At 48.7% G+C, this 12,244-nt stretch overlaps 1 protein-coding gene across 3 annotated transcripts in view; it reads left to right on the top strand.

Annotated features, from left to right (window-relative positions):
• LOC110510782 (probable E3 ubiquitin-protein ligase MID2) overlaps nt 1-11,848 on the top strand; it is a 233,786-nt gene extending 221,938 nt beyond the window's left edge. For all 3 annotated transcript variants that reach the window (XM_036943473.1, XM_036943472.1, XM_036943474.1), the window contains 3 exons: nt 279-440; nt 10,389-10,596; nt 10,875-11,848. In XM_036943473.1, coding sequence (XP_036799368.1) covers nt 279-440; nt 10,389-10,596; nt 10,875-11,289 — 785 coding nt within the window. In that variant the 3' untranslated portion in view covers nt 11,290-11,848. The remainder of the gene's footprint in view (nt 1-278; nt 441-10,388; nt 10,597-10,874) is intronic.
• The last annotated feature ends 396 nt before the right edge of the window (nt 11,849-12,244 follow it).

Genomic DNA, 12,244 nt, shown 5'->3' with positions numbered 1-12,244 from the left:
CTGTATAACAGTCTATATCTTTAGGTCTCTATAACAGTCTGTATCTCTAGGTCTCTATAACAGTCTGTAACTCTAGGTCTGTATAACAGTCTATATCTTTAGGTCTCTATAACAGTCTATATCTCTAGGTCTGTATAACAGTAGGTCTCTATAACATTCTGTATCTCTAGGTCTGTATAACATTCTGTATCTCTAGGTCTGTATAACAGTCTGTATCTCTAGGTCTGTATAACATTCTGTATCTCTAGGTCTGTATAACAGTCTGTATCTCTCTCCAGGTCTGTATAACAGTGTGGACAGTTGGATGATTGTCCCCAACATCAAGCAGAACCACTACACGGTGCACGGCCTGCAGAGTGGAACACGTTATGTCTTCTTTGTCAAGGCAATCAACCAGGCAGGCAGCCGCAACAGCGACCCAGCCCGCCTCAAAACCAACAGTAAGTCCCCCAGTCCTCTATCCCTTCAGCCTGCCTCAAAACCAACAGTAAGTCCCCCAGTCCTCTGTCCCTTCAGCCTGCCTCAAAACCAACAGTAAGTCCCCCAGTCCTCTGTCCCTTCAGCCCGCCTTAAAACCAACAGTAAGTCCCCCAGTCCTCTATCCCTTCAGCCTGCCTCAAAACCAACAGTAAGTCCCCCAGTCCTCTGTCCCTTCAGCCTGCCTCAAAACCAACAGTAAGTCCCCCAGTCCTCTGTCCCTTCAGCCCGCCTCAAAACCAACAGTAAGTCCCCCAGTCCTCTATCCCTTCAGCTCGCCTCAAAACCAACAGTAAGTCCCCCAGTCCTCTATCCCTTCAGCTCGCCTCAAAACCAACAGTAAGTCCCCCAGTCCTCTATCCCTTCAGCCTGCCTCAAAACCAACAGTAAGTCCCCCAGTCCTCTGTCCCTTCAGCCCGCCTCAAAACCAACAGTAAGTCCCCCAGTCCTCTGTCCCTTCAGCTCGCCTCAAAACCAACAGTAAGTCCCCCAGTCCTCTATCCCTTCAGTCTGCCTCAAAACCAACAGTAAGTCCCCCAGTCCTCTATCCCTTCAGCCCGCCTCAAAACCAACAGTAAGTCCCCCAGTCCTCTATCCCTTCAGTCTGCCTCAAAACCAACAGTAAGTCCCCCAGTCCTCTATCCCTTCAGCTCGCCTCAAAACCAACAGTAAGTCCCCCAGTCCTCTGTCCCTTCAGCCTGAGCATACTTGAGCAAAATACTACTTGAGCAAAATACTACTTGAGTGAAAGTCTAAAAGTAGCTGGTTTTAAATATACTTAAGTATCAACAGTAAAAGTAAAAATAATTAAAAATTAATTATGTTAAGCAAACCAGGCATTTGGGATGACGAGGAATGTTCTTTTGATAAGTGTGTGAATTGGACCATTTTCTGTCCCGCTAAGCATTCAAAATGTAACGAATACTTTTGGGTGTCAGGGAAAATGTACGGAGTAAAAAGTACATTATTTTCTTAAGGAATGTCATGAAGTAAAAATAAAAGTTGTCAAAAACATAAATAGTCAATTAAAGTAAAGAACAGATACCCCAAAAAACTACTTAAGTAATACGTTAAAGTATTTTTACTGAAGTACTTTACACCACTGATTTAGACCAGTTCTTCCAGACATTAGAGAACAGCTGGCTAGATAGATGAGAGAAAAGGCTTTATTGGTATGCAATACTTGGACCGACGCCACCCAACCAGTGATAATGACTCCATTAGACCCATCACTCACTTTCCCTCCTCCCTCCCTCCCTCCCTCCCTCCCTCCCTCCCTCTCTCTCTCTCTCTCTCTCGCCCTCCCTCTCTCTCTCTCGCCCTCACTCTCTCGCCCTCTCTCTCTCTCTCCCTCTCTCTCGCTCGCCCTCTCTCTCTCGCTCTCCCTCCCTTTCTCTTTCTCTCTCTCCCTCCCTCTCTCTCTACCCTCCCTCTCACCCTCCCTCCCTCCTGATCACACGGTAAGTTGACTAATGTCATGATTTCTCCCTCCTCACACCTCTACAGCCCTGCCTGTCTGCCTCTCTCTCGCTCAGGGCTTCAATTACGTACAAATGCCCCTGTTACAGCCGGATAGGCGCTGACAGCATTCAAATGGATTATTGCATCAGAGAGGCTATGGAGTCACCCGGGGGGAGGTTTAGAGGTGAAACACAGGGTATCTGTAGCTAGCAGTGAGTTAGCTTGTCTTCCCTTTCTCATTCCTCCTTCCCTCTCACCCCTCCTTCCCTCTCTCATCCCGCCTTCCCTCTCTCATCCCTCCTTCCCTCTCTCATCCCCCTATTCTCTGTCGGTGGAGCCGTAGGCTGCCAGATGTTTATCACTGGGCCCAGCAGCTAGGCTAAGCTCACACACACACACACACACTGTCTCGCTGTTTCTCCCGTCATGGTGCCTACTGGCCGGCACCCGCAGCATCAGCATCAGCCAAGTTGTGGCATGCAGTCCTCTGTCTTTCCTCTCTCCTCCTCTCCTCTCCTCCTCTCCTCTCTCCTTTTCTCCTATCCTCTCCCCTTCTCTCCTCTCTCCTCCTCTCCTGTCCCCTCCCTTTCTCCCCTCCTCTCCTATCCTCTCCCCTTCTCTCCTCTCTCCTCTCCTCTCCTCTCTCCTCTCTCCTTTTCTCCTATCCTCTCTCCTCTCTCCTCTCGTGTCCCCTCCCCTCCTCTCTCTTCCTTTCCTCTCTCCTCCTCTCCTGTCCTCTTCTCTCCTCTCTCCTCCTCTCTCCTCCTCTTCTCTCCTCTCCTCCTCTCTCTTCATATTCTCTTCTTTTTCCTCATCTCCTGTCCCCTCCCCTCCTCTCTCTTCCTCTCCCCTCGTCTCTCTTCCTCTCCCCTCCTCTCTCTTCCTCTCCCCTCCTCTCTCTTCCTCTCCCCTCCCCTCCTCCCGACCCCTCCCCTCTCCTCTTGTACCAACTGAGCCACTACAATCCCACTCACTGTCATTCATTCCCTTTAGATATATAGAGATGAATAGATCTGTATAGCAGCATGTCCTCCCCCTCTAGCTCTCAGGTTTATCCTCTTCATTATTGGAATCAGCCAGCTAGCATAATAACACAACAGAACCTGTAGATGCACCAAAGGGTAGCTCTCTCTCTCTCTCTCTCTCTCTCGCTCTCTCTCTCTCTCTCGCTCTCTCTCTCTCTCTCTCTCTCTCTCTCTCTCTCTCTCTCTCTCTCTCTCTCTCTCTCTCTCTCTCTCTCTGTCTCTCTCTCTCTCTCTCTCTCTCTCTCTCTCTCAATTTAATTCAAAGGTCTATATTGGCATGGAAAAACATATGTTAGCATTGCCAAAGCAAGTGAAATAGATAATAAACAAAAGTGAAATAAACAATATAAAGTGAACAGTAAACATTACACTCACAAAAGTTCCAAGGGATTAGAGACATTTCAAAGGTCATATACCATATACACTGCATTCGGAAAGTATTCAGACCCCTTGACTGTTTCCACATTTTGTTACGTTACAACCTTATTCTAAAATCTACACACAATACCCCATAACGACATCACAATACCCCGTAATGACATCACAATACCCCATAATGACATCACAATACTCCATAATGACATCACAATACCCCATAATGACATCACAATACTCCATAATGACATCACAATACCCCATAATGACATCACAATACCCCATAATGACATCACAATACTCCATAATGACAAAGCAAAAACTGTTTTTTTTATTTTATTTGTGCAAATGTACTAAACAGGTAAAACTGAAATATCAAATTTAAATAGTATTCAGAGCCTTTACTCAGTACTTTGTTGAAGCATATTTGGCAGCGATTACAGCGTTGTGTCTTCTTGGGTATGACGCTACAAACTTGGCACACCTGTATTTGGGGAGATTCACTCATTCTTCTCTACAGATCCTCTCAAGCTCTGTCAGGTTGGATGGGGAGCATCGTTACACAGTTAATTTCAGGTCTCTCCAGAGATGTTCGATCAGGTTCAAGTCCGGGCTCTGGCTGGGCAACTCAAGGACATTCAGAGACTTGTCCCGAATACAACACACTCCTGTGTTGTATTGGCTATGTGCTTAGGGTCGTTGTCTTGTTGGAAGGTGAACCTTCACCTCAGTCTGAGGTCCTGAGTGCTCTGGAGCAGGTTTTTATCAAGGATCTCTCTTTACTTTGCTCCGTTATCTTTCCCTTGATCCTGACTAGACTCCCAGTCCCTGCTGCTGAAAACATCCCCACAGCATGATGCTGCCACCACCATGCTTCACCGTAGGGAAGGTGCCAGGTTCCCTCCAGACATGATGCTTAGAATTCAGGTCAAAGGGTTCTATCTTGGTTTCATCAGACCAGAGAATCTTGTTTCTCGTGGTCTGAGAGTCCTTAAGGTGCCTTTTGGCAAACTCCAAGTGGGCTGTCCTGTGCCTTTTACTGAGGAGTGGCTTCCATTGGGCCACTCTACCATAAAGGCCTGATTGGTGGAGTGATGCAGAGATGGTTCTCCTTCTGGAAGGTTTTCCCATCTCCAGAGCTCTGTCAGAATGACCATCGGTTTCATGGTCACCTCCCTGACCAAGGCACTTCTCCCCCGATTTCTCAGTTTGGCCAGGTAGCCAGCTCTAGGAAGAGTCTTGGTGGTTCCAAACTTCTTCCGTTTAAGAATGATGGAGGCCACTGTGTTCTTGGGGACCTTCAATGCTGCAGAAATGTTTTGGTACCCTTCCCCTGATCTGTGCCTCGACACAATCCTGTCTCGGAGCTCTACGGACAATTCCTTCGACATAATGGCTTGTTTTTTTTCTCTGACATGCACTGTCAACTGTGGGACCTTATATAGACGTGTGTGCCTTTCCAAAATCATGTCCAATCAATTGAATTTACCACAGGTGGACTCCAATCAAGTTGTAGAAACATCTCAAGGATGATTACTGGAAACAGGATGCACCTGAGCTCAATTTTGAGTCTCATAGCAAAGAGACTGAATACTTATGTAATTAAGCTATTTCTGTTTTTATTTTTTATGTCTGAAAACCTGTTTTCGCTTTGTCATTTTGAGGTAATGTGTGTAGATTAATGAGGGGAACATTTTTATATAAACAATTTTAGAGTAATGTGAAAACAGTCAAGGGGTCTGAACACTTTCCAAATGCACTGTAGGTATAGTTTTTTGTTTGCTCTAGGGCAACTGTGTCTAGATGGAATTTGTATTTTGTGGTCCTGGCAACTGGACCCCTTTTCTCTGGAATGAGTATACACAGAAGAAGCTCTTCACTAGCATGTCGTAGAGGTGGAGAGAAAATGAGTCACGACGTCGACGACAACAATCAAGAGACATTCATGGTGTTTGGTTTGGACGCGTTTGGTTGGTCCCCCTCCTCAAGCACACAGCGAGCAGCCATTGAGACGAAGCGCCGAAGCTTTTAAGTACCACAGGATGAGTTTTAGTGAAAGCCTGAAACCTCAGCAGTGAGTTGTTTTTTTGGGTTGTTGTCATATTTTTTCCTACAACTAGACGAGAAGCGGCTTGGAGATTTTAGCTTTAGGTTGTCACATTTCAGCCTTGCTTTGCAAAACACGTTTCACAAATAACAGGGACATGTAACGTTAAACCCAAAACTACCTCCACTCAAAAAAACACTGTGAAATAAATTATAACATAAATACTGTACTCTGGATGGGTAAACTGTACATAGAACGAGCTGTTATCTACACTATTACACAGGAATCATTTAAGACACCAAGCTGTTATCTACACTATTACACAGGAATCATTTAAGACACCAAGCTGTTATCTACACTATTACACAGGAATCGTTTAAGACACCAAGCTGTTATTTACACTATTTAAGACTACTTCTTAAAAAGGTCTTGACTTCACATTGACAAGCTCGGATATTCACTATCGTTTTCAGTAGAAGAAAGGTTCATACATGAATAATACTGGTGGATGGAAGAGGAGATGGAGGGTAGAGGAGGAGCAGGATGGTAGAGGAGGAGATGGAAGAGGAGGATGGACATATAGGGAAGAGGAGGAGGAGATGGAGGGTAGAGGAGGAGATGGAAGAGGAGGATGGACATATAGGGAAGAGGAGGAGATGGAGGGTAGAGGAGGAGATGGAGGGTAGAGGTGGAGATGGAAGAGGAGGAGATGGAGGGTAGAGGAGGAGATGGAAGAGGAGGAGATGGAAGAGGAGGAGATGGAGGGTAGAGGAGGAGATGGAAGAGGAGGAGATGGAAGAGGAGGAGATGGAGGGTAGAGGAGGAGATGGAGGGTAGAGGAGGAGATGGAGGGTAGAGGAGGAGATGGAAGAGGAGGAGATGGAGGGTAGAGGAGGAGATGGAAGTGGAGGATGGATATATAGGGAAGAGGAGGAGATGGAAGAGGAGGAGGAGATGGAGGGTAGAGGAGGAGATGGAAGAGGAGGAGGAGATGGAGGGTAGAGGAGGAGATAGAAGAGGAGGAGATGGAAGAGGAGGAGATGGAAGAGGAGGAGATGGAGGAGGAGATGGAAGAGGAGGAGATGGAAGAGGAGGATGGATATATAGGGAAGAGGAGGAGATGGAAGAGGAGGATGGATATATAGGGAAGAGGAGGAGATGGAAGAGGAGGAGATGGAAGAGGAGGATGGATATACAGGGAAGAGGAGGAGATGGAAGAGGAGGATGGATATATAGGGAAGAGGAGGAGATGGAAGAGGAGGAAATATAATCACTTGTTCTTAAAAAGGTATTGACTTCACATTGACAAGCTCGGATATTCACTATCGTTTTCAGTAGAAGAAAGGTTCATACATGAATAATACTGGTGGATGGAAGAGGAGATGGAGGGTAGAGGAGGAGCAGGATGGTAGAGGAGGAGATGGAAGAGGAGGATGGACATATAGGGAAGAGGAGGAGGAGATGGAAGAGGAGGATGGACATATAGGGAAGAGGAGGAGATGGAGGGTAGAGGAGGAGATGGAAGAGGAGGAGATGGAGGGTAGAGGAGGAGATGGAAGAGGAGGAGATGGAGGGTAGAGGAGGAGATGGAGGGTAGAGGAGGAGATGGAAGAGAAGGAGATGGAGGGTAGAGGAGGAGATGGAAGTGGAGGATGGATATATAGGGAAGAGGAGGAGATGGAAGAGGAGGAGGAGATGGAGGGTAGAGGAGGAGATGGAGGGTAGAGGAGGAGATAGAAGAGGAGGAGATGGAAGAGAAGGATGGATATATAGGGAAGAGGAGGAGATGGAAGAGGAGGAGATGGAGGGTAGAGGAGGAGATGGAAGAGGAGGAGATGGTAGAGGAGGAGATGGAAGAGGAGGATGGATATATAGGGAAGAGGAGGAGATGGAGGGTAGAGGAGGAGATGGAAGAGGAGGATGGATATATAGGGAAGAGGAGGATATGGAGGGTAGAGGAGGAGATAGAAGAGGAGGACATGGAGGGTAGAGGAGGAGATGGAGGGTAGAGGAGGAGATGGAAGAGGAGGAGGAGGAGGAGATGGAGGGATATATAGGGAGGTGGAAGAGGAGGAGATGGAGGGATATATAGGGAGGTGGAGGAGGTGGAGATGGAGGGATATATAGGGAGGTGGAGGAGGAGGAGATGGGGGATATATAGGGAGGTGGAGGAGGAGGAGATGGAGGGATATATAGGGAGGTGGAGGAGGAGGAGATGGAGGGATATATAGGGAGGTGGAGGAGGAGGAGATGGAGGGATATATAGGGAGGTGGAAGAGGAGGAGATGGGGATATATAGGGAGGTGGAGGAGATGGGGGATATATAGGGAGGTGGAGGAGGAGGAGATGGAGGGATATATAGGGAGGTGGAGGAGGAGGAGATGGGGGGATATATAGGGAGGTGGAAGAGGAGGAGATGGAGGGATATATAGGGAGGTGGAAGAGGAGGAGATGGAGGGATATATAGGGAGGTGGAGGAGGTGGAGATGGAGGGATATATAGGGAGGTGGAGGAGGAGATGGAAGAGGAGTAGGGTGGGGGTGGGGGTTGAGGGATGCAGAAGGAGGGTGGAGGTGGGGGTTGAGGGATGTAGAAGGAGGGGGGAGGTGGGGGCTTCCCCTGGCCTGGTAGACCTTGTTCTCTGGGGCAGTGTTCTTTCTGCTTGTCTCTCTGACCCTCAGCCTGCAGCCAAGGCACATAATCCCACCTCTCCTTCATCTTCTCCATGACATCTGTACATCTCTCTGTCCGTGTGTCCCGAGGGTAGAGCTGTCATTTAGTCCAGGTCTCTCTGTCTCTCTCTCTCTCTCCCTCTCTCTCTCTCCCTCCTGTAGCAGGGAGCGTGATAGTGTCAACAAGCCTCCCTCTCCTTGCCTCTGACAGGTTTACTCCAGCACATAATCCCAAACACTGCACTCATAAAGTGTGTGTGTGCTTTTGAAATGCATTTCCATAATTTCCCTTCCTCCGATAGCCACAGCGCTTTAGATACACATACATAACCCCACTCAGAACAGGGAACGCAGCTGACACAGAAACACATTGTTCCGGCTTTCATTCCGACTCCTCAGTGTCTCAACAATACACTGACACTAAGAGAACGGTGAGCATCAGGGAAGAAATGTCTAATCCTAGTGGTGCGAAAATCCCATCTCTGTATCTCAAATAGTTGTATTAATTATTGTATTAATTATTAGACCATTGACCAGGGCCCATTGACCAGGGCCCATAGCCCAGGGCCCATAGACCAGGGCTCATTGACCAGGGCCCATAGATCAGGGCCCATAGATCAGGGCCCATTGACCAGGGCCCATAAACCAGGGCCCATAAACCAGGGCCCATAGACCAGGGCCCATAGACCAGGGCCCATTGACCAGGGCCCATTGACCAGGGCCCGTAGACCAGGGCCCGTGTAGGAATTCACTGGTAATGAGAGAAATGCTGTGAGTGTGTGTCTGTGTGTCTGTGTCCCGGGCCCCTGTAGGAATGCACTGGTAATGAGAGAGATGCTGTGAGTGTGTGTGTGTGTGTCTGTGTCAGGGCCCCTGTAGCAATACACTGGTAATGAGAGAGATGCTGTGAGTGTGTGTGTGTCTGTGTCAGGGCCCCTGTAGGAATACACTGGTAATGAGAGAGATGCTGTGAGTGTGTGTGTGTGTGTGATGACTTGTTTCTGGTTTCTTGATTGTCACGTGTGTGTGCGTCAGTGTACCCGCCTGTGTGTGCGTCCAGACCAACAGTCCCCTCCTCTCCTCTCCTCAGCCAGCCAGCCAGCCAGACCAACAGTCCCCTCCTCTCCTCTCCTCAGCCAGCCAGCCAGACCAACAGTCCCCTCCTCTCCTCAGCCAGCCAGCCAGCCAGCCAGCCAGCCAGCCAGCCAGCCAGCCAGACCAACAGTCCCCTCCTCTCCTCTCCTCAGCCAGCCAGCCAGACCAACAGTCCCCTCCTCTCTTCTCCTCAGCCAGCCAGCCAGCCAGCTAGCCAGCCAGACCAACAGTCCCCTCCTCTCCTCAGCCAGCCAGTCGGCCAGCTAGCCAGCCAGACCAACAGTCCCCTCCTCTCCTCTCCTCAGCCAGCCAGCCAGCCAGACCAACAGTCCCCTCCTCTCCTCTCCTCAGCCAGCCAGCCAGCCAGCCAGACCAACAGTCCTCTCCTCTCCTCAGCCAGCCAGCCAGACCAACAGTCCCCTCCTCTCCTCTCCTCAGCCAGCCAGCCAGACCAACAGTCCCCTCCTCTCCTCTCCTCAGCCAGCCAGCCAGCCAGCCAGCCAGCCAGACCAACAGTCCCCTCCTCTCCTCTCCTCAGCCAGCCAGCCAGACCAACAGTCCCCTCCTCTCTTCTCCTCAGCCAGCCAGCCAGCCAGCTAGCCAGCCAGACCAACAGTCCCCTCCTCTCCTCAGCCAGCCAGTCGGCCAGCTAGCCAGCCAGACCAACAGTCCCCTCCTCTCCTCTCCTCAGCCAGCCAGCCAGCCAGACCAACAGTCCCCAGGAAATGTGTGACAGAGCCAGTGTGTGTTTGAACATGTCTGCGCTCGCAGCGATAAGCAGATCAAAAGCAGAGAATCTTTTCATGTAATTGGCTTCCAGAAGCACAGTGCCAAAGCATCTCATATCCGTCCGCAGTAACACTCACTCTGAAAAGGAGATTATTGGGAAGGCAGGGAGGGAGGAGAGAGAGAATGGAGGAGATGGAGGGAGCTTCATTGTTGCTCATTAAAGCCCAGTAAGACGAGGAGGAGAAGGAGACGGGAGGTGTCAGAGATAAATGTCAGGTTGTCCAAGGCCAAGGGTCTTGTTAGAGATGTGTAAATGTTATGTTCCCTGTCATAAAACTCACAGCATTATTCACAATATCCTAGTTTTGATGTTCATCTCAGACACTTGACCTGACGCCGATTGTCCCGCCTGTCTTTCTTCTGCTGCTGATGTCAAATGATGATGTGTGCTAAACCTAGAGAACCTCTGTGAAGCTAAACGGCTCTCCGCCGATCTCTCCACCTCAGGTCAGCCTTTTAAGCTTGACCCGAAGACGGCCCACAAGAAGCTGCGTCTGTCCAACGACTGCCTGACCATGGAGAAAGATGAGAGCTCCCTGAAGAAGAGCCACACTCCAGAACGCTTCAGCAGCACGGGGTCATACGGAGCCGCGGGATCCGTCTTCATGGACAGCGGCTGTCACTACTGGGAGGTGCTGCTGGGCGCCTCCACCTGGTGAGTTGGGATATTGATAAAACTGTTCACAGCTTCAAGCAGAATCACTTTATTTACCTCCATCGATCATTTAATATCCACTATTGTATAATCTTGGAATAATCTTTTATCGATACAAAATAAGAAACGATTAAATGTTGTATTTTTCTACACTTTTGATTTCTTCTCTACAATAGTGACAATAGACGTGCGATACTTATGCGCCTGTTTTCACTGAACGTTCCAAACCTCAGTCAATGACTGGCCCCTTCCTAACGCTCTGTAATCCCCTCTGACAGGTACGCTGTGGGCGTGGCTTACAAGTCAGCCCCTAAGAACGAGTGGAGTGGAAAGAACTCCTCCTCCTGGGTGTTGTCCCGCTGTAACAACAACTTCATGGTGCGTCACAATGGCAAGGAGATGCTGGTGGAGGCCAGCCACCAGCTCAGACGTCTGGGAGTCCTTCTGGACTACGACAACAACTCCCTGTCCTTCTACGACGCCATGAACTCCCAACACCTGCACACCTTCGAGGTCAGTTTCCTGCTCCCCGTGGCGCCCACCTTCATGATCTGGAACAAGTCGGTGATGATCCTGTCGGGGCTTCCTGTGCCGGACTTTGTGGACTGCCCTGAGGAACACCAGGAGGGGATGACAACCCTGTGTCGCCAGCAGGAGTCACCCTACGTGTCGGGTATGAAGGGCTGTCACTGAGACCGGGACTGGGGCTGCGACTCGGCCTGTTGTCAAAGAGACGGCTGAGATTGGGGTCGTTGTCACGGAGACCGATGAGGGCTTGGACCGGACTCACTGGACTGGGCTGGGTTTGACTCACTTACTTCCTGGGTTTGTGGGCCAATGGGGTTGAATCTTCCTCATCCTCTGCTTCCTCCTTCCTCATTTTCCCCAGCTCTCCTTTCTCGTCGTGGATGGTTTCAGTTACAATGCCTACTAACTTGTCTCAGTGTGAGGATGTGTTTTGTTGTTTATGATATTTACAAATCATCACAGAAGCTTGACTTGCATTATGTGACTACTAGTCTTGTATTATAAGAAACTTTATTAATCATGATTGATTAGAGAATGTTAATTATTCATGAATAATAAGTTGCTTTTTAGAGTTACATTTATTTCCCTAGTGTGTAAAAAAAAAAAAAAGACAGAAAATGAATTTGGGCACCATTGTTCTTCCTCTAGAAAGCATAGTGAATTTATATTGTATAGAAAAGGGATCAGATGATGATGTTTTATGCGATTCTTAACACAGTAAAAATGGACAAAACTGACGGAGAAAAAAAGTTCACAAAGTTGAATATTCAGGGAGGAAACGGTTAGAACCTTTTTGATTTACTATCGGTTTTGATGTCATAGCATGATATGTATTTCCTATGTGATTGGTTCACACCTCATGTTTTGTTTTGGTTTTGTTCTGTCGAAAAGCATGCTGCGTTACGGGATCCCACTTTAAACCTCTGGTTCACGGGTTATTCTATATAAACTCTATCTCCTTAACCTTTTACTGGTTCATTTCCTGGTTATCATGAGGCACTCCGTGACCCCTGACCAATAGAATCCCTCACTGTCACCACGGAGCTCCACCACCTCCCCTCACGTCCAATCACTGGTCGAGGTTTTTCCTTACTACAGAGAGGTGCGTTGTTATAGTTTG

This window comes from Oncorhynchus mykiss, chromosome 14, assembly GCF_013265735.2.
Source record: "Oncorhynchus mykiss isolate Arlee chromosome 14, USDA_OmykA_1.1, whole genome shotgun sequence".
Lineage (NCBI taxonomy): Eukaryota > Metazoa > Chordata > Actinopteri > Salmoniformes > Salmonidae > Oncorhynchus > Oncorhynchus mykiss.
This window is presented reverse-complemented; position numbering and strand designations above follow the sequence as displayed.